Below are 23,076 nucleotides of genomic sequence, written 5' to 3' on the forward strand. Positions count from 1 at the left end.
TCATGAAAGTGTGGACTACAGTATGTGGGTAGGACCATCCAACCTCTTAGGAACAGACTTAATAAACACAGACAAAATGTGAGGAATAAATTCCTCTTGCATGGAGTTTCCAAGCACTGCACAATAGTGCATCCGGAACAGAAGAATATTTATAGGGTTATCCCTATAGACCATGTCCCTGAGGAACTCCAAAACTGTATACCCCAGCATAGCGATTCATTTATGATTATTTTACAATTAATTATTTGTATCTGTTCTACACTTTATAATAATTTATATCATCACTAACAACAGTTTTATTCTATTTAATCATCATATATATTACGATTAGTATAATTCTACTCGCTAAACACAAATTAACATGCTTTGGAGACCAGATAGACACTTACCATACTCTGCAAGAGAAGATCTCCTGGGTTACAAGCTGCCGTAGCAACTTTACTACGCTTGTGTGTTTACGGCCGTTTACTGCCTCAATCTGAGTTTCATTCATTACGAGGGAACGGTCATGGCCGGTCACAGCCTCATTTTGGATCCTTACAACGGGGACCTAACAGCGCGGGCTCTGGATCGAGTACACCCAGCGCTGCAAAAAGCACTTTTTCGCACCGCTCAGACAGCGATCTCAGTACCAGTGAATGCATTGGGTATGGCCACTTTATTAGGTATACCTTTCTTTCCTTCTCCTTTTTGTAACATACAGTAAATGTTTGTCACAACTATTAATTTTATCGTTTTTTATAGAAAACCCGTGTTTTTATTAAGTCCCCATTTATGGTTTAGGGGTTTGAGCCAACTTTTGTATCGTCTGCATATTTATTGATTTATTTTCTGTGTGTGACGTCCGATGACCCCTGACCCGGTGGTACAGTCTTCCCGGTTTTTTTAAGATCACATTGTCATTTGTTGGTATGATGCCTGATGAAGAGACCGTCCTAGGTCTCGAAACTTTTATGTTGCACAGAAATAAAAATAACCATGTTTTAAAAGTAACTGGTTGTTCCTACGATTTCCAATTGGAGGGGAAGCGCCTGGATAAAGTCCCTATTTTTTATTGCTGGAACGCAATATCCACATTGCCTACATAAGTTTTGGTTTGACAACAGTCGCCCAAAAGGGACTCTGGAGCAGCTGACCTCGACATCAGAAGGAGTTTACATGCCTGCAGATGTGTTGTGCTCTTAGCGCAACCCTTTCTTGTAAGCCTTAATTTACCTTTTTGGGCCAAATTCTAGCTAACAATATTGCACTAGGAGCGCACCTGTTTTTCTTTTTTCTCAAGACCATCTGGTAGAGGTAGAGGTGCTGGTTCCTTCCACCATAGCGATAATTTGTCCAAGAATCAGGACTTTTGACAGGACAATCAGCAGGTTCCAGTAACCAGTCGTCTAACTTTGTTTCTTCATCAAAATCAAACAGGATCAGGCCTCGGTATTAGCAGTTACCTTGTTTTGGCCGAAGAGATCTTGATTCTCCTTTCTTATGTCAATAAGCAGGGAAAATTATTGGAAGCTCCCTCTATGGCAAAATCTGGTGTGGCAGGGGACACAGTTGTGTCCCAACCTGAAAGCATTCCATCTAACAGTGTGGAGATTGGAAGAGTAATATTAAGGGCCAGAGGGTTTTCAGACCGAGTCCATGTCAGGAACTGTCCAGAGCAGGAGAGGTTTGCTATGGGGATTTGCTCCTTCTCTGGACAGTTCCTGACATGGCAAGCCTCTGAGCGTCACAAGATACCAGCGCCGAATGCCGAGACCCGGCTACCCGACACTGGACACCGAGATGTGACAGTCTTAACTCTGTGGTGAGTGCACCTACGTCTCTTATTGTTGTTCTAGTTGATACTTCATATCTTGGTATCGGAGGTCACCGCGGACCATGCTGCAGACACCATTAGGTGATATTGTTCCCCATGTGTGCTCTCCCTGCACCTCTACCTTGATAATTTACAAATCTGTTTAACTTTTTGCCATCAGTTGAGTAGAAAAAATGTGTTTTCCACCAGAGTACCCCTTTAAGTAGTTCATCTGTTTTCCCTTAGTCTTGTCAGCAGCACAATCTTCCCTCCCTTGGGTTCAATTATTATAATTGTTCCTTTAGAATTACTCACTGAGCTGTGGGGGAAAGGAACAAATATACACTGGGGAGATGCTATTAATTAATTAATTAATTAATTAATTAATTAATTTCCTATCTCCTGCAAGCTCACAGTGTTAACCTATGATTGTGCTGCTGACAAGACTAAGGGAAAACAGATTAACTACTTAACCCCTTAAGGACTGAGGGCTTACCTGTACGCTCTGCGCCTGGTCCCAGTGTTTAAAACGGGGTCACGCCGTGACCCCGCATCACACCGGGTTGGTCTTGTCTGCTATTCATAACCGGGACCCTGGGCTAACAGATCGTTGTGCTGCGCGCTATTAACCCTTCAGACACGGCGATCAATGTTGATCACATTTTCAAAAATGAAAGTAAAAGCTTCCCGACAGCTCAGTCGGGCTGATTGGGACTATCGTGATAAAATTGCGATGTCCCGATCAGCTAGGACACGAGCTGAGGCCCCCTTACCTTGCTCTGTCTTGTCCGATCGGCGTTTGATTGCTCCAAGCCTGAGCTACAGGCTTGAGCAATCAATCCCCTATTACACTGATCCATGCAAAGCTACAGCTTTGCAGGGATCAGGGTAAAAGATCAGTGTGTGCAGTGTTATAGCCCCCTATGGGAGCTATAACACTGCAAAAAAAAAAGTGAAAAGTTAATAGAAGTCATTTAACCCCTTCCCTAATAAAAGTTTGAATCACCCCCCTTTTCCCATAAAAAAAAAGTGTGTAAATAAAAATAAACATATGTGGTATCGCCGCGTGTGTAAATGTCCGAACTATAAAAATATATTGTTAATTAAACCGCACGTTCAGTGGTGTACGCGCAAAAAATTCCAAAGTCCAAAATAGCGTATTTTTTGTCACTTTTTATATAATTAAAAAAATTTATAAAAAGCGATCAAAAAGTCTGATCAATGCAAAAATGGTACAGATAAAAACTTCAGAACACAGCGCAAAAGATGAGCCCTGATACCGGCCAGTACGCAGAAAAATAAAAAAGTTATAGGGGTCAGAAGATGACAATTTTAAAAGTATAAATTTTCCTGCATGCAGTTATGATTTTTTTCAGAAGTACTACAAAATCAAACCTATATAAGTAGGGTATCATTTTAACCGTATGGACCTACAGAATAATGATAAGGTTTAATTTTTACCAAAAAAATGCACTGCGTGGAAATGGAAGCCCCTAAAATTTACAAAATTTCATTTTTTCTTCAATTTTGTCGCACAATGAATTTTTTTTCCCTTTCGCTGTGGATTTTTTGGTAAAATGACTAATGTCCCTGCAAAGTAGAATTGGTGGTGCAAAAAATAAGCCATCATATGGAATTGTATGTGCAAAATTGAAAGCGTTATGATTTTTAGAAGGTGATGAAGAAAAAATGAAAATGGAAAAACGTAAAGTCCTTAAGGGGTTAAATCTCATTTTACATTTCCTCTTATTTTTGTATGTAGCTGGTATCAGAAATGTGCCTATTTCTTTAGTAAATTTGTTGGGAAAACATAAATCCATGTAGCCATACCCCTTATTGGGAGCAAAAACTCTGAAGCATGTATGTGCCTACAATGTATGCCCTTGCCATTTAAAATAGTAGATAAGATGTAACTTCTGTGAACCGAACATTTGTACAAAAGAGACAAAAAGGTTGTACATGCAAAATAGTAAAATTTCACCACTGTATTTTATTTTTACATTGTCCCTATTTTAGTTTTCTTAACATTTTGATATATATATTTTTTTATTCAATAGATTTATTTCCCTGTATTTTTGAGTTATGAATAGTTTGTTGAAACAACATGTAGCAAGTACTGTTACATGAGTTTGTCCATCTCATAAAATTTTGTGACAATTATAGTATAGAAAAAAAATCCCAAATTGGTGAGTCATAGCTGAAGTTAAAAATACAAATTTGTCCTGCATTATATCATATGGTGGTAAATTTTCACTTGTAATTTGCTCCTTTTGTTTTTCGTGGTCTCATCTTTATGCTATCAATTTTATTGTGATAATGATGTACATTAGCAGAGATTGCATTGTGGATCTTTCTTCTTACAGCTTGCCCTGGGAAATGTCATCAGTGCCCTTGGAGATCAGAGTAAGAAGATTCTTCATGTCCCCTACAGAGATTCAAAACTCACTCGATTGCTGCAGGACTCACTGGGCGGTAACAGGTAATCAAGACTCTTTCTTACTAGCACTGTTCATCTCAGTACAATGACCTATGTTGTATTGTAAAATACTGCATAGTTTCAGAGAAGACATATATGCCCAGATTTATCAAACAATGTGAGAGGAAAAGTGGAGTGATTTTTCCACAGCAACTAATCACAGCTAAGCTTACGAGCTCTGGTAAAGTGAAAGCTGAGCTGTGATTGGTTGCTGTGGGAAAATCACTCCACTTTTTCTCTCGCACAGCTTGATAAATCTGTGCCATATGTCTGAGCTTACAAGAAGCAAGGAATGGACTGGCACAGTAAAGGACTTCTAGTCCTAATGGGTGCACGGCTCCAGGGGGCTTGACTCACAGTTCCAAGAAATCCAAGTAAATAAAGATAATGAAGTGGCACTCTAAATGGATTCAATCCAGTGGTGTCCATTCACTCATCACAGCAAAAGGTGCAATGTTTCATTCCACAATCCGGACCTTTTTCAAGCATCATCAAGGTGATGCTTGAAAAAGGTCCGGAGTGTGGACCGAAACATTGCACCTTTTGTTGTGATGAGTGAATAAACACCAATAGATTTAAAGGGGTATTCCAGGCCAAAACTTTTTTTTAATATATCAACTGGCTCCGGAAAGTTACACAGATTTGTAAATTACTTCTATTATAAAATCTTAATCCTTCCAATAGTTATTAGCTTCTGAAGTTGAGTTGTTGTTTTCTGTCTAACTGCTCTCTGATGACTCACGTCCCGGGAGCTGTGCAGTTCCTATAGGGGTTTTCTCCCATCATGCATAGCTCCCGGGACGTGACATCATCATTGAGCAGTTAGACAGAAAACTTCAGAAGCTAATAACTATTGGAAGGATTAAGATTTTTTAATAGAAGTAATTTACAAATCTGTTTAACTTTCCGGAGCCAGTTGATATGTATAAAAAAAGGTTTTGCCTGGAATACCCCTTTAATCCGTTTGGAGTGCTGCTTCATTATCTGTATTTACTTTAATGTCTTAGCTTGGTGTAAACTGACAAATAGTTGTATCATTTTAGTGCAATCATTGTCAGAGGAAGTGTGTATTGGGGTGAAGTGGCATGGTCACCTGTATGCCAAATTGACTAAAATTTACAGTTGAAATCTACAGCTGCACAGGGCAACCTCACATGTGCCTGGAAAAGAGGAAAGATAAAAAGAGGAAAGAAAAAAAACATGGTGCGCCCCTCGTGAAGACAGTTATGGAAAATAAAGAATAAATGGCACAAGCTGGGCCCTTTACCCTTAGGTGTTGCACAAAGAGTACAACACCTACAGTAGCGTGTGGATATAGAAAATCAGATGAGCTGCCCCAGGGTTGTCCTATCAATCCGGTCTTGCACAATGAAGGTAAAATAAAAAAATTTGAAACTTAACCCCTGGATAGAAGGCGCTTCTCCTGGACGTTAGTAAATTTTGAAAAGCATAAGTAAAGCATAAGTAAATTTAGAAAACGCATATCGTCATACCTACCGAAGATTCTGGTCCAGGTTCAAAACACGTTGTTTGACCAATAAAATATGCTTTTTCTAATGTCCTGGAGAAGCGCCTTCTATCCAGGGGTTAAGTTTCAACATTTTTTATGTTACCTTCATGGATTTATCAAGAGGCATGCATCTCTTGATAAATCTTGTGCAATTCTTTAGATCAGCGTATGAAATGCTAGCCCTTGTAACCCCCCACTTTAGTTGAAAAGAGTTCTGTGCACAGGAAAAAAAAAGTGTATTTTGTCTTCTCACCTTGCTCAGCTGGATTGATGGGTAGTTTTCTATTAGCAAATAGTCAAGCCAGGCAAAGAGAAGAAGATAAGAAGCAGAATAAATTTTAATCTTCTTGTCCAGCTATTTTTAAAACAATGTGGGTTGGCAGGAGGGGTAGAGGGCATGGTTTAACATGCCAGTTGAGACCTGCCTGAGCTGTGCTCTGCGGCAGCAACCTCTCAAAAGAACCCTGGCCAGTGCTGATGGGAAGAATGAGAGCCAGATGCTGCATCAAGACCACTCCCACCCCCTGGACCCGCTAGTGCCAATATCACATTTCTTTCTACCTTTGAAACGTTTTCCAGAGTATAGAGGACATGCGCACAAACCATCCTTCATGGCACTGCTGCCTCTGCTTGGGCCCACCTCCTCTTCAGGTCCTTCAGTGAACTGGAAAGATGGCCATACAGCACAGGGGAATGCCTATCCTCCGCTGACTGCGGCTTTCTCCAGGATACAGATGAGCAAACTTTTGAAAAGTTAAACTCACTGGTTTTGCTGAACTTTTTTGTTGTTGTTGGTTCAATTCGGTTCGGTTCAACACGAACAAGCAATTAAATAAGCCCCAAACACATTTCCAACACTGCCTAACAGCTCTTAAGCCTGTTTAACACTGCTAGGAATATATTCAAGTAGTTTAAAGTAAAGTGGTTTTAAGGACCAGTTATGGTGACGTGGTAACCATTGGTAACTAACAGCTTCATTATTGTGCCGGCGTTTTTTTAGGTCCATTTATACTAAAAATCAAGCGGCATAAAGTATCCCTGGTTGACGTTACATGCCTGCCAGTGTTAAAATGCACACAAAGGTATTGGAAGATGCAGTGCCTTGATCCCTTTTTGCAAGTAGCTACAGAATTGGCGGACTGTTATTAGCCGGTGCACAGCAGGAGTTCGCGGACTGGTGTTACTGGCATCAGCCGGCGGACAGCAGGAGGTGGCGGTCTGGTGTTACTGGCATCAGCCAGCGGACAGCAGGAGGTGGCATACTGGTGTTACTGGCATCAGCCAGTGGACAGCAGGAGGTGGCGAACTGATGTTACTAGTAGTATCTAGCGTACAGCAGTGGTAGTGGTAGTAATGCGTAATCAGTATCATTTGGCACATATTTTTTTTCTAATTTTACCAGCCAGGCGACCCAGGCCTGGCTGGAAGTAACAGGTTCCTAAAAGATTTTCACATCAATGAGACCTGCTCAAGTACTTCAGGAATGTTTGACAGCAAAATCATGCATGTATGCCAAACATGGACAAAATTTGTTTTTCTTTCAAATTTTACCCTAGCCAGTTGACCCAGGCTGGCTGAAAGTAACAGGTTAAAAAAATTTCTTTGGTCAATTGTTCCAGACAGGCGGACCACGCCTGGCCGGAGGTAACTGGTCCAAAAAAGATTCTTTTGTCAGTTTTGCCAACCAGGCAGACCAGACCTTGCTGGAAGTAACAGATGCATGAATCACACTGAGACCAGGCACAAGTACTCTCCAGGAATGTTTGATTGCAAGATCTAGCACCTTTGACAAAACTATTTTTTTTGAAAAGTTTGCCCTAGCCAGGTCACCCAGGCCTTGCCTGGCTGGAAATAACAGATGTATGAATCACACTGAGACCAGGCACAAGTAAGATCCAGGAATGTTTGACAGCATGATCTAGCACCTGGGACAAAACTATTTTTTGGACTGAAAGTAGCAACAGCAAGGGTGATGGCGGACTACAGGGATTGGTAGTAAATAGCGCACAGACAACTGCATGGAGTGGTCTGCCCTCTGTATCACATGATTGTGCACAGCGGGTACTAATGTTAACTGCAGACAGCAGGCAGTGGTGAGGTACAGTTAGCTCTAGCCACCAGACAACAGGCATTGGTGGACTAGGTATACTTCTAGCCAGGTTTTGTGATACCTCTCCATGTGCTGACATAGAGGCCTAATTTCTAAATTCGGAGCCTGCCTGTGCCTTACTTTCTCTCTGCAGATATGGCACTGTGTCTGCTTTCCTGCATCATGTAAATAAATAGCTAGGTACATAACCACCCGACTGTGCCCCATCCTAAAACGTTTTTATCTCAATACTTAAGGCCCAGCACTCGCTCCTGAGCTGCTCAGACTGCTGACATCCTCCTCTTTAAACTCAACTTGATCATCCTCACCACTCCTCTCAGTAAGAACTTCTGATGTGTCATCGTGACCTCCTTGTTTCCCTTCTACACATCCACTATATTGCCTTACAGTATACCCACCATGCCTACCACTACCAGTCCAACTAGTGCTATGCTTGTCCACTGCATCCCCCTTCACCACCTCAGCAACACGATCCAAAGGCTGACTGTGACACAACTCCTACTTGTGGCTTGTACTGTCCATCTGCGTAGCAGTAAGGGGTTGAAGCAAAGACAGAGATGAGGAAACAGAGCAACTAGGACACACAATTCCTTGACCAGACATATTTCTTAAAATATTGTTAAAGATTTTATTTGCTGAAACCAATGTAATAATTACGAACAACGTATTAACAGGGCTGATCCTTGTGAAATTCACCCCTGTAAATTGCTACTATGTCCCAAACAAACAGATGTAACTGGTGTTTGCCGAACAGCCCCCCGAGCTAGCCGGCAACGTTGTATTTTCACTTTAGCCCGACTCGCTATGACGCTATAGAACGGGAAGAAATAAAGGGAAAACAGAGCGCTCCAATGTGTAGGACGAATATTAGGAAAGGGAGAGCCCCTGGGTTTAAGAAGGACTCACCAGATCAGGTTGTGCGGCAAATAGAGGCACAACTCCCATGAACATGATCTCCTTTCGGAGGTGAAGGTAGATCTAATGTGGACATCAGCAGGCAGCAGCGTGGGAAGACAAGGAAGCAAAAGTTCACACCGGTCCGGTGCAAACGGAATAGGGGTGTTTCACAGCACTGTCCACACTCAGGTAAATGAAAGTTCTTTTATTTCTGTATTTCAGTACATGTAAAGCGTTTCAAGGACGCTCCGTCCTTTTCATCAGACATGATGTCTGATGAAAAGGACGGAGCGTCCTTGAAACGCGTTACTTGCACTGAAATACAGAAATAAAAGAACTTTAATTTACCTGAGTGTGGACAGCGCTGTGAATCATCCCTATTCCGTTTGCACCGGACCGGTGTGAACTTTTGCTTCCTTCGCTATAGAACGGGAGCGGACTCAGGACGTACTGGTACGTCCTTGGTCCTTAAGATGCATGCATCATATATTCAATTTGGCCGGGAATATATAAGCACTGTATACCTGAAGAAGTCATTCTACTTCAATGGTTGACCTTCTGGAAGTTTCTTCCATCTGCATACAGGACTCTGGAGCTCAGCCAGTCACTGGATGCTTGGCCATCTCCCCTGATTACTTAGTTTGGTGGGGAGTTCAGCTCTAGGAAGAGTCCTGGTTGTTCCAAGCATCTTCCATTTAAGAATTATAGAAGCCACTGTGCTCCTGCGAACTTTCAGCGCAGCACAAATTTTATGTACCCTTCTCTAGATCTGTGCCTCCACACAATCCTGTCTCTGAGCTCTACAAGCAGTTCTTTCCAGCTCATGGATTGGTTTTTGATCTGATATACATTATCGGCTATGAAACCCTATATAGACAGAGCTGTGTCTTTTCAAATAATGTCCGATCATCTGAATTTACCACAGTTGTACTCAGATCATGCTGCATAAACATATACGTTGTATAAGGGTTATGATTGACAGTTAAGCCACAGAACTCTTTTGTAAGGGCTGCAATCTGATTGATATTTTTAACTGCTTTAGTATACCTTTTATAGTTGTTGTCTGTTTTATAAGAGCTATATCCCAATGGTTAAATTTTACCTTTAGACTAATAATAGTAGCCTTGATTTAAACCCTCTTTTTAAGTTATCCAGCATTCTTAACTCTTCTGTTTTTCCTTAAACATTTCAGTCAGACCATGATGATAGCCTGTGTCTCTCCATCGGATCGTGATTTCATGGAAACCCTGAATACATTGAAGTATGCAAACCGGGCTCGCAACATAAAGAATCGTGTGACTGCTAATCAAGAACAAAATGTTCAGCAAGTGCGAGCCTTAAGAGCGGAGCTGGCACGACTAAGACTAGAACTACAGGAGTACAAAGCTGTAAGTTGCAAATGTTTTCAGCTGCGAACAATACTATTTAAAGATCTGTGCAGCAAAGTCTATAAATTATTTTTAGAAATTAGATTATTTATGTAAATAGGTATTGAGAAAGGACAGCATTGTATACTAGTTGTGCACAAAATGGGCAAACTGACGCACCAAATCAAGTTAGGGCCCCCTGCTAGACTCTAACCCTGGTCACACCTCTGCCCAACCCCCTTTTCACCTATGTTCCTTCCCATGCCCCACACATATATATATATACATATACCGTATATATATATATATATGTGTGTGTGAAACATAGGTGAAATATAAAACGTAGGTAAGATAATTTTGCATGATCAATAATACGAGTATACAAGAAGGAAAAATATACTACTACACAAATAACTGGATAATTCCACCATACTGTATGCTTCTGATTTAGCCATCTTCTTCTCCTGTATGTAGGACCACCCCTTTTTCCTCTCCCCTAATTCGGTTCCCTTCTTTGGGAATTTAACCGTTCTGTGTCTGAAGTTTCATAGTCTAATGATTACCGGTCAGACTACTAGACATTCCTTGTAAAATTATAAGCACACTTCTTCTTAAATTCTGAGAGGTAACTCAGGAATTTTTTTTTTTTGTTCTTTTATACGGTTTTGGAACCTCTCCACTGAAGACTGTAGTGCAGTTTTGATGTGATATCCAAAGTTTTATATTCCTCTTCCATTAGAATTTTTATAAGTTCTAGGTAGCAAGCGGTTGCCTTTTGTTGCCACTTGTCCAACAGTAAAGGAGTAAGTGATCTTATCGCTGGTAAGACATTAATGCATAGACCTGTGGGAACAATCTTGTGTTGGATATAACTCTCTTGTGATCTAACTTCCCACCACGATTTTACGTTAGCCTTATATAGTTAGTACGGTCGAAAAAAGACATATGTCCATCAAGTTCAACCAGGGAAACATTGACCCAGCTCTTTAAAGGTATATTTCGCCGACTGTACAATGGTAGACGTAGTAAACATTTCTCTCTCATAAAACACTTCCCTGGCTGTGTCAACCAGAATTCCGTATCAATCCTGTCCAGAAATCCAGCCATAATTAACCAACAAGCTTATTACTGCATAGAAAATGTGAAAATCTATCACAAAAATCAATTCACTGAAATATAGACTAAAATATAACTTTTATTGCCTCACTATAAAAAATGAATTAGCAAACCTCAGCCAAGATCAAAAGGAAAACCACATATGAATAAAAATAGATGAAAGTATATCAACCACCAATAGTATATTCGCAAAACAAACTACACAAAATATAAACTGTAAAATAAAAAATAGTACCAATCTTGAAACCCTAGTTAGGTGACTCAGGGAGTGGCACAGGAGGGGAAAACTGGGGGATAGGGGCAGGGAACCTGATATACCCTATCTTACACCTATTATAGCTGAAACAACAGGAATAAACAGCTCTCGTTCATGTGATACCTTAAAGACACCATTAAGTGCAGGCAAATTATCGCTTACCACATAGCGCTGTGCAATCCTAAAAACAATTTTGGATTTCGTATATAGGTGAGTCTGCTGCAGCCTTCCCATCCACATACAATGAACAGCAAACCAAGAAACTCCTCCAGAGACAGACTGGTAATCAGGCATTAATAGACTCAGATACGAACTGGAGATTTATTTCCCACAATGCAGCGTGTTTCACAATCATTCAATTGTTTCCTCATGCATGTTAGGGTGTCATTGCGCCGCGCCGTGCAGTGTATAGCAACGACACATGGGACGCACACCAGAGGCCTGAAGCAGCGCGAACCCGACACCGGCAACAGGTAATTATACAACCGGGGATGGGGCGCCGGCAATGGGTGCCGCTGCCCCTTCTCTCCTCCTGGCTATCGGCGCCGCTGCCCCATTGCCGGCGCCGCTTCTCTCCCCCTGGCTATCGGCGCCGATAGTCAGGGAGAGAACAGGCAGCAATGGCCTCTCTCCCCCAGCCTTTCCTGGGAGTGTATACGCATGCACACACACGCACCCTCATTTTACCAAGGATATTTGGGTAAAAAACTTTTTTTTACCCAAATATCCTTGGTAAAATGAGGGTGCGTGTTATAGGCCGGTGCGTGGTATACCTCGATAAATACGGTAAGTCCAAATCATTTGGATTTAAAACACATAAAAATCCAGATGATTTGGGCTTAGTAATAATCGAGACTATCCCATCAAATATGCCGAATAGACTCAAAAATTATTGGATTTATAAATAGGCACTTTATTTCCTGCAGGTTTAAATGAAACTATTGAAAATACCAAATAATGACATATACAGTCATGGCCGTAAATGTTAGCACCCCTGAAATTTTTCAAGAAAATTAAGTATTTCTCACAGAAAAGAATGGCAGTAACATGTTTGCTATACACATGTTTATTCCCTTTGTGTGTATTTGAACTAAACCAAAAAAGGAAGGAAAAAAAGCAAATTGGACATAGTGTCACACCAAACTCCAAAAATGGGCTAGTCAAAATTATTGGCACCCTTAACTTTATATTTCGTTGCACACTCTTTGGAAAAAATAACTGAAATCAGTCGCTTCCTATAACCATCAATAAGCTTCTTACACCTCTCAGCCGGAATGTTGGACCACTCTTCCTTGCAAACTGCTCCAGGTTTCTCTTATTGGAAGGGCGTCTTTTCCCAACAGCAATTTAAGATCTCTCCACAGGTGTTCAATGGAATTTAGATCTGGACTCTGGCCACTTCAGAACTCTCCAGCGCTTTGTTGCCATCCATTTCTGGGTGCTTTTTTAAGTATTTTTGAGGTCATTGTCCTGCTGGAAGACCCAAGATCTCGGACAAAAACCCAACTTTCTGACACTGGGCTGTATAATGCGACCCAAAATCCGTTGGTAATCCTCAGATTTCATGATGCCAGGCACACATTCAAGGCACCAAGTGCCAGAGGCAGCAAAACAACCCCAAAACATCTTTGAACCTCCACCATATCTCACTGTAGGTACTGTGTTCTTTTCTTTGTAGGCCTCATTCCGTTTTTGGTAAACAGTAGAATGATGTGCTTTACCAAAAAGCTCTATCTTGGTCTCATCTGTCCACAAGACATTTTCCCAGAGAATGTTGGCTTACTCAAATTCATTTTGGCAAAATATAGTCTTGCTTTTTTATGTCTCTGTGTCAGCAGTGGAGTCCTCCTGGGTCTCCTGCCATAGTGTTTAATTTCATTTAAATGTTGACGTATTGTTCGCGCTGACACTGATGCTCCCTGCAGGACAGCTTGAATATCTTTTGGAACTTGTTTGGGTCTGCTTATCCACCATTTGGACTATCCTGCATTGACTCCTTTCATCAATTTTTCTCTTCCGTCCACGCCCAGGGAGATTAGCTACAGTGCCATGGGTTGCAAACTACTTGATAATGTTGCGCCCTGTGGACAAAGGCAAATCTAGATCTCTGGAGATGGACTTGTAACCTTGAGATTGTTGATATTTTTCCACAATTTTGGTTCTCAAGCCCTCCGACAGTTCTCTTCTCCTCTTTCTGTTGTCCATGCTTAGTGTGGCACACACAAACACACAATGCAAAGACTAAGTGAACTTCTCTCCTTTTTATTTGCTTTCAGGTGTGATTTTTATATTGCCACACCTGTTACTTGCCCCAGGAGAGTTTAAAGGAGCATCACATGCTTGAAACAATCTTATTTTCCCACAATTTTGAAAGCGTGCCTTTAATTTTGCCCAGCCCATTTTTGGAGTTATGTGTAACATTATGTCCAATTTGCTTTTTTTTTCTCCCTTTTTTGGTTTAATTCCAATACACACAAAGGGAATACACATGTGTAAAGCAAAACGTGTTACTGCAATCCTTTTCTGTTTGAAATACTTAATTTTCTAAAAAAAAATCCTGGGTGCTAACATTTACGGCCATGACTGTACATGATGGTATACTTTTTTTTACATATTATATATTCTTTATTTATATATGTATTTTTTTTATATACATGAATTTTTTAAGTGCATATTTATATATGTATCTGTATTTGGTTTTATATAGTTTTTCTATGCGAATTTCTTGTCTAATTTATGAAGTTGAGCATAGCATGAAATTCTGTTCAACCCCTGGAGGTTTAATGTTTTTGTATAAATGGGTCATGGCATCCCCACAATAACATGCCTGAGGAAGCTATGGAATGATTGTGAAACACGTTGCATTGTGGGAGATAAATCTCCAGTTCGTACCTGAGTCTATCAGCGCCTGATTACCCGTCTGTCTCTGAAGGAGTTTCTTGGTTTGTTACCCCTATTATGAGCCCTAGGCCTAGGCGGAATTGTTGTCCTAAAAAGGGCGGTCCCACACTGGAACTAAACCTGCACTCAACTACAAGTCCCTGTTAACTGCTATCTCACTGGCTAATGGGTATACACTACCTCTCTACCTGGTCCTAGGGGGTAATAATAATTGAATGATTAGGAGATAGATACACACATTAAAGGGGTATTCCAGGCCAAAACCTTTTTTTATATATCAACTGGCTCCGTAAAGTTAAACAGATTTGTAAATTACTTCTATTAAAAAATCTTAATCCTTCCAATAGTTATTAGCTTCTGAAGTTGAGTTGTTGTTTTCTGTCTAACTGCTCTCTGATGACTCACGTCCTGGAAGCTGTGCAGTTCCTATGGGGATATTCTCCCATCATGCACAGCTCCTGGGACGTAACATCATCATTGAGCAGCTAGACAGAAAACTTCAGAAGCTAATAACTATTGGAAGGATTAAGATTTTTTAATAGAAGTAATTTACAAATCTATTTAACTTTCCGGAGCCAGTTGATATATATATAAAAAAAGGTTTTGCCTGGAATACCGCTTTAATCATAAACTCTAGACCGACAATATAAAAAGGTTGAGGATCTCATATATGATCACATACTAATAAGTAGGTAATACTGGTAAATTATGATATAAATAAATATTAGGGTGCATTCACATCACGATTTTACCATCTTACTTCTTCTCACGATTTTTTACTTTGAAATCGTACAAATCTGCATGCCAAGTCGTATCCATTGACTTCCTTCATTAATGATAGACAACAAATTCATCAGTTTTGATCCGCATCCGATTTTGCACGATCTAAGATAGGAGGTAAAATCGTGGTTGACCACGATTTTTCGTCCAGATTTAAAGAGGCACTGTCATTGTTAAAAACTTTTCATATATTGCAGGACTCATTATAATATGACATTTCACAATATACACCTGTTAAAAAAAAATTACATTTTCACCTCAAATTCAAGCTCAAAATAGCCGCCACTAGGGGTCGTCTGTCTTTTATCCAGACAGACTAGTCTAGATTTTACAGCATACTGGATACCGGCCGTAAAGCATACCGGTATCCAGTATAGGAGATTTCTATTGAGTGTATGCAAAACTACAGATAAAGGATGTGTGGACATGCTGGGAGCTGTAGTTTTAAAACAGCTGGAGGAAACACTGCTCTAACACAGTTATTTACAAACATTGCAGCTTCAGTTGTTACTAAACTACAACTCCCAGCATGCTGAAATAGTCAAAGCTTTCTCGGACTCCTGAATGACAAAGAAGTTGATCAGACATTCAGGAGTCTGTGAAAGATGAATGACACACATAGTGACAGCTATGCTGATTAGCATCCAGCTTTACTAGGAGAAGATAAAACAGATAGAACATGTATTCATAAAAATGCTGTACTTTTATCTAAAAAATCCTTGCACTAATTTTATAAAGATCTATTCTTATATTTATACATTTTATCCTGTTATGAATTCACCATAATGTCTTCTGATTACTGCAGGCAAGCTCAAAGTATCTTCCTCTGACACATGACACAGCATAAAACCAGAGAGGAAAGGGTTACAGAGTAGAGAGTACTGATTGGCTGACTGCCCAGGCTTGCTGCTGTGAGGGAGACAGACTGACACGCCCCCTCCAGCCTGCACAATGAAAAAGTAACTCACCAGCAGATAAATGCTTAAGTGTCTGGATATATAGGTCAGAGATACGTAAAATTACCGTATTTTTCGCCGTATAAGACGCACTTTTTCTTCCCCAAAACGCGGGGGGAAAAGTTTGTGCGTCTTATACGGCGAATATACGCCCGAGGCTGCTGCGGGCGAGAGCGGGAAGTCAGCTGTAAGTACAGAGGCTGCGGCGGTGCGGTACAGCGCTGACTACCCGCTCCCCACCCGCAGCAGCCTCATGACCGCCGGTGAATTTTTCCCCTCACACCGGCTATGTTTATTGCCCTATGCCTGGAACATACAGTTCCGGGCGCCGGGCAAGTGAATTACTAATAACTGTATACTAAAAACCAGGTGGCCTCCAGCTGTTATGAAACTACAACTACCAGCATGCCCGGACCGGCAAAGGCTGTTTGGGCATGCTGGTAGTTGTAGTTTCACAACAGCTGGAGGCCCCCTGGTTTTTAATATACAGTATTAGTTTTTACCTGCTCTGGCCGGCCCCCGCCTGCAGCCACACACAGGAGCCGGCCCAGGCAGATAAAATCATAGGTTTTCCTATGCCGGACATCCGAAATCTTTTCGGGACATAAGGATGTCCGCGGGTCACTCACCATTCCCCGGCCGATGCGCGTCCTCCTCCGGTCCTCCTGCGGTCTTCCTGCGATCCTCCGCCTCTCTATGGTTGTACGCACAGGACCTCAGTGACGTCCCGTGCGTACAACCATAGAGGCGCCGGAGGACCGGAGGAAGACGCACGCCGACCGGGGCCTGGTGAGTGACCGGCGGTGTGTAATCTTCAGCGTTCCGGTCACCGCTCCTCCGGTCCCGGCACCTACTGCTATGGTCCATAGGCCATAGCAGTAGATGTGACACTGGGCCAGAGGAGCGGTGACCGGATCACTGTGGGGGCAGCACACAGACATACAGCCTCCAGCCATACACTGTATATGGCTTGAAGCTGTATGTCTGTGGGGGGGAGCTGCCTACTATTGCGGGGGAACTATACTGCCAGCCATTGTGGGGGAACTATACTGCCAACCATTGTGGGGGAACTATACTGCCAACCATTGTGGGGGAACTATACTGCCAACCATTGTGGGGGAACTATACTGCCAACCATTGTGGGGGAACTATACTGCCAACCATTGTGGAGGGGGGGGGGGGGAGCTGCCTACCATTTTGGAGGGGGGGGGGGGAAGCTGCCTACCATTGTGGGGGAACTATACTGCCAACCATTGTGGGGGGGAGCTGCCAGTGCCTACCATTGTGGGGGAACTATACTGCCAACTATTGTGGGGAAACTATACTGCCAACCATTGTGGGGGAACTATACAGCCAACTATTGTGGGGGAACTATACTGCCAACCATTGTGGGGGGGAGGGGGGAGGAGCTGCCTACCATTGTGGGGGAACTATACTGCCAACTATTGTGGGGGAACTATACTGCCAACCATTGTGGGGGGGAGGGGGGAGGAGCTGCCTACCATTGTGGGGGAACTATACTGCCAATTATTGTGGGGGAACTATACTGCCAATCATTGTGGGGGGGAGGGGGAAGGAGCTGCCTACCGTTGTGGGGGAACTATACTGCCAACTATTGTGGGGGGGGAGGGGGGAGGAGCTGCCTACCATTGTGGGGGAACTATACTGCCAACTATTGTGGGGGAACTATACTGATATAAAATATTTTACTACAGTATTTGGTTCAGAATCTTTTTTTTCTAGATTTTCCTTCTTTAAAATTGGGTGCGTCTTATATGCCGGAGCGTCTTATATGGCGAAAAATACGGTATGCACATGATCAGGATTGGGTCCTGAGTAACATATCACTTTTTTTCTTTTTTTTTGCACTATGACAGGTACGCTTTAAAATCGGATCGAAATAGTGTCCGATTTTTTTTATTATTGATGTCTATGTAAATTGCATGGAATCGTGACTGTGATCAGATTATTCGCACACGATTTTTTTTGTACGCATGCGCAGTAGACTTCAAAACACATACACTTTAAATATATAAAACTTAATTGCCATTGGCATACATATTAATTTTAAAAACAGGATCAGATTTTTTTTTTTTAATTGGGTGGAATTTTCATCTGTACAATTTTTGGATACGATTTTAAAATCGGATAGCAAAGAAATTTTTACATACGATTGTATACGATTTTTTGCAATCCGATTTCTTATGATTTTACAATCTGATAATCGGATGGTTAAATCGTGATGTGAACCTAGCCTAACAATGAAAATTAGCACAATTAGCATTGGAACCTATTGCATGTCTGTTATGTGCAAGTGAGTAGCAAGCAATAAACGGAGTAAATGATACTCAAGTGAATGATACTCAAGTGTTAGATGAACATGATAGCAAAATTCTCAAGAGTGGTGGCCCTTACTGCTGTACCATTCCGGGTCAAATAGGGCGCCACTAGAACGTTAGGTTACACCCACTATAATGATGGTAAACACCTACTTTCACCATTAAAGGGGTACTCCAGTGAAAAACTTTTTTTTTTTTTTTAACCTCTTCAGGACATAGGGCGTATGGATACGCCCTGCATCCCGAGTCCTTAAGGACCGAGGGCGTATCCATACGCCCGTGGGAATTCCGGCCCCCACCGCTAGCCGGTTGGGGACCAGAGCCGGATGCCTGCTGAAATCGTTCAGCAAGCATCCCGGCATATCGCCCAGGGGGGTCATTATGTCCCCCCATGTCGGCGATCGCCGCAGATCGCTGGACAATTCAGTCCAGCGATCTGCGGCGATTCCGGGTCAATCGGGTCTCCAGTGACCCGATGACCCGGAATTACTGGCTATTCGGGGCCGTCTCTGACGGCCCTGAACAGCCAGAGACTGCAGGGGTGAGGTGGCACTGGTGCCACCTCACGATCGCCCTGATTCGTCGGCCGAATTACCGGCCGACCAATCAGGGCGCCTGCTGCGGGTGTCACTCCCGCACCCGCTCCGCCCCTCTTCTGGAGGACGTGAGCGGGTGCGGGACGTGCACCCCGGGTGCTGGGGACCCCGATCCCCGGCGCCCCTGTTGGGATCGGGGCCCCAGGAGCGGCTGCTGCGGCGGGACTGACCTGTAGCGTCTGGATCGTTGGAGGTGAGTGACAGCCTCCTGCTGTTGCTTAGCAACAGCTCCCAGCATGCAAAAAGGGCATGCTGGGAGCTGTACTTATGCAACAGCAGGAGGCAGACCACCACAACTCCCAGCATTCCCTTATGGGCATGCTGGGACTTATGGTTTTGCAAAAGCTGGAGGCACATTCTTTCTATGGAAAAGTGTACCTTCAGCTGTTGTATAACTACAACTCCCAGCTTGCACAAACAGCTAAAGTGCATGCTGGGAGTTGTAGTGGTGCATCTGCTGGTTGCATAACTACAACTCCCAGCATGCCCGTTGGCTGTCGGTGACTGCTGAGAGTTGTAGTTTTGCAACAGCTGAAGGCACACTGGTTGTGAAACTCAGAGTTTTTTTTTACCTAACTCAGTGTTTCACGACCGGTGTGCCTCCAGCTGTTGCAAACTACAACTCTCAGCAGTCACCGTACACCATGCACCGTACATGCTGGGAGTTGTAGTTTTGCAACAGCTGGAGGCACACTGGTTGTGAAACACTGAGTTAGGTCACAAACTCAGTGATACATAACCAGTGTGCCTACAGTTGTTGCAAAACTGCAACTCTCAGCAGTCACCGACAGCCAACGGGCATGCTGGGAGTTGTAGTTATGCAACAGCTGGATGTCCCCCCCAATGTGAACGTACAGGGTACACTCACATGGGCAGAGGATTACAGTAAGTATCTGGCTGCAAATTTGAGCTGCCGCAAACTTTCTGCTGTAGCTCAAATTGCCAGCGAGAAACTACTGTGAACCCCCGCCCATGCGACTGTACCCTAAAAACACTACACTACACTAACACAAAAAATAAAATAAAAAGTAAAAAACACTACATATACACATACCCCTACAACCCCCCTCCCCTCCCCAATAAAAATGAAAAACGTCTGGTACGCCACTGTTTCCAAAACGGAGCCTCCAGCTGTTGCAAAACAACTCCCAGTATTGTCGGACAGCCGTTTACTGTCCAGGCATGCTGGGAGTTTTGCAACAGCTGGAGGCACCCTGTTTGGGAATCACTGGCGTAGAATACCCCTATGTCCACCCCTATGCAATCCCTAATTTAGGCCTCAAATGCGCATGGCGCTCTCACTTTGGAGCCCTATCGTATTTCAAGGCAACAGTTTAGGGTCACATATGGGGTATCGCCGTACTCGGGAGAAATTGTGTTACAAATTTTGGGGGGTATTTTCTGCTTTTACCCTTTTTAAAAATGTAAAATTTTTGGGAAAACAAGCATTTTAGGTAAAAAAAAAATTTTTTTTTACATATGCAAAAGTCGTGAAACACCTGTGGGGTATAAAGGTTCACTTAACCCCTTGTTACGTTCCCCGAGGGGTCTAGTTTCCAAAATGGTATGCCATGTGTTTTTTTTTTGCTGTCCTGGCACCATAGGGGCTTCCTAAATGCGGCATGCCCCCAGAGCAAAATTTGCGTTCAAAAAGCCAAATGTGACTCCTTCTCTTCCGAGACCTGTAGTGCGCCAGCAGAGCACTTTTCACCCCCATATGGGGTGTTTTCTGAATCGGGAGAAATTGGGCTTCAAATTTTTAGGGGTATTTTCTGCTATTACCCTTTTTAAAAATAAAAATTTTTGGGGAAAACAAGCATTTTAGGTAATTTTTTTTTTTTTGTTTACATTTGCAAAAGTCGTGAAACACCTGTGGGGTATTAAGGTTCACTTTATCCCATGTTACATTCCCCGAGGGGTCTAGTTTCCAAAATGGTATGCCATGTGTTTTTTTTTTTGCTGTTCTGGCACCATAAGGGCTTCCTAAAGGTAACATGCCCCCCAAAAACCATTTCAGAAAAACGTACTCTCCAAAATCCCCTTGTCGCTCCTTCCCTTCTGAGCCCTCTACTGCGCCCGCCGAACACTTTACATAGACATATGAGGTATGTCCTTACTCGAGAGAAATTGGGCTACAAATACAAGTAAAAATGTTGTCCTTTTACCCCTTGTAAAAATTCAAAAATTGGGTCTACAAGAACATGTGAGTGTAAAAAATGAAGATTGTGAATTTTCTCCTTCACTTTGCTGCTATTCGTGTGAAACACCTAAAGGGTTAAAACGCTGACTGAATGTCATTTTGAATACTTTGGGGGGGTGTAGTTTTTATAATGGGGTCATTTATGGGGTATTTCTAATATGAAGACCCTTCAAATCCACTTCAAACCTGAACTGGTCCCTGAAACATACTGAGTTTGAAAATTTTGTGAAAAATCGGAAAATTGCTGCTGACCGTTGAAGCCCTCTGGTGTCTTCCAAAAGTAAAAACACGTCAATTTTATGATGCAAACATAAAGTAGACATATTGTATATGTGAACCAAAAAAAATATATTCGTAATATCCATTTTCCTTACAAGCAGAGAGCTTCAAAGTTAGAAAAATGCAAAATTTTCAAATTTTTCATCAAATTTACGGATTTTTCACCAAGAAAGGATGCAAGTATCGACAAAAATTTACCACTATGTTAAAGTAGAATATGTCACGAAAAAACTATCTCGGAATCAGAATGATAACTAAAAGCATTCCAGAGTTATTAATGTTTAAAGTGACAGTGGTCAGATGTGCAAAAAACGCTCCGGTCCTTAAGGCCAAAATGAGCTCCGTCCTGAAGGGGTTAAATCAACTGGTGCCAGAAAGTTAAACAGATTTGTAAATTACTTCTATTAAAAAAATCTTAATCCTTCCTGTACTTATTAGCTGCTGAATACTACAGTGGAAATTCTTTTCCGTTTGAAACACAGAGCTGTCTGCTGAATCACAAGCACAGTGCTCTCTGCTGACATCTCTGTCCATTTTTAGGAACTGTAAAAGGAAATGGACAGTTCATAAAATGGACAGAGATGTCAGCAGAGAGCACTGTGTTCGTGATGTCAGCAGACAGTTCTGTGTTTCAAAAAGAAAAGAATTTCCGCTGTAGTATTCAGCAGCTAGTAAAGTACAGGAAGGATTAAGATTTTTTAATAGAAGTAATTTACAAATCTGTTTAATTTTCTGGCACCAGTTGATTTAAAAAAAAAAAGTTTTTCACCGAAGTACCCCTTTAAGTCATGACAAGCATTGTCAGGAAAACTGTGTATGTAGAATATTTTGCATTCCAATATGGCTGCCAAACCATGTGATCAAATGTGGTACAGAAAGTTGGGTATCATTTTAGTCATATGGACCTACAGAATAAAGATAAGGTATCATTTTTACAGAAAAGTGCTGTCATGTCTGTTTTTTTCTGTGTTCACACACAGCTATTGGATTTGGTTGTGTTTGAACAGTTTTATGTTCCCTGGTCAGGGGATATTTAACCCCTTAAGGACCCAGGACGTATGGGTACGTCCTGGGTCCCGGTCCTGCGATATAACGTGGGGTCACACGGTGACCCCGCATCATATCGCGGCGGGCCCGGTGTCATAGTGAATCCGGGACCCGCCTCTAATAGCGCGCGGCACTGATCGTGGTGCCGCACGCTATTAACCCTTTAGTCGTGCGCTCAAAGCTGAGCCGCACGGCTAAAAACGAAAGTAAAAGTGCCCGGCTAGCTTAGGGAGCGGTTCGGGATCGCCGCGGTATAATTGGGGCACCCCGAACAGCTGTAGCACAGGAGGAGGTCTTACCTTCTCCTGCGCTGTCCGATCGCCGAATGAATGCTTCAAGCCTGAGATCCAGGCTTGAGCATTCAATCGCCGAAAACACTGATTGATCCATTCCTAAGGAGATGGATCAATCAGTGTACAAGATCAGTTAATGCAATGTTATAGCCCCCCTA

General features: G+C 42.4%; 1 protein-coding gene across 5 annotated transcripts in view; it reads left to right on the top strand.

Moving 5' to 3' along the window:
- The window catches only part of KIF21B (kinesin family member 21B), a 768,527-nt gene that overhangs the window by 91,521 nt on the left and 653,930 nt on the right, over window positions 1–23,076 (top strand). For all 5 annotated transcript variants that reach the window (XM_056557611.1, XM_056557612.1, XM_056557613.1 and 2 more), the window contains exons 7-8: window positions 4,159–4,274; window positions 9,981–10,176. In XM_056557611.1, coding sequence (XP_056413586.1) covers window positions 4,159–4,274; window positions 9,981–10,176 — 312 coding nt within the window. The remainder of the gene's footprint in view (window positions 1–4,158; window positions 4,275–9,980; window positions 10,177–23,076) is intronic.

Source organism: Hyla sarda, chromosome 2 (assembly GCF_029499605.1).
Source record: "Hyla sarda isolate aHylSar1 chromosome 2, aHylSar1.hap1, whole genome shotgun sequence".
Taxonomy (NCBI): domain Eukaryota; kingdom Metazoa; phylum Chordata; class Amphibia; order Anura; family Hylidae; genus Hyla; species Hyla sarda.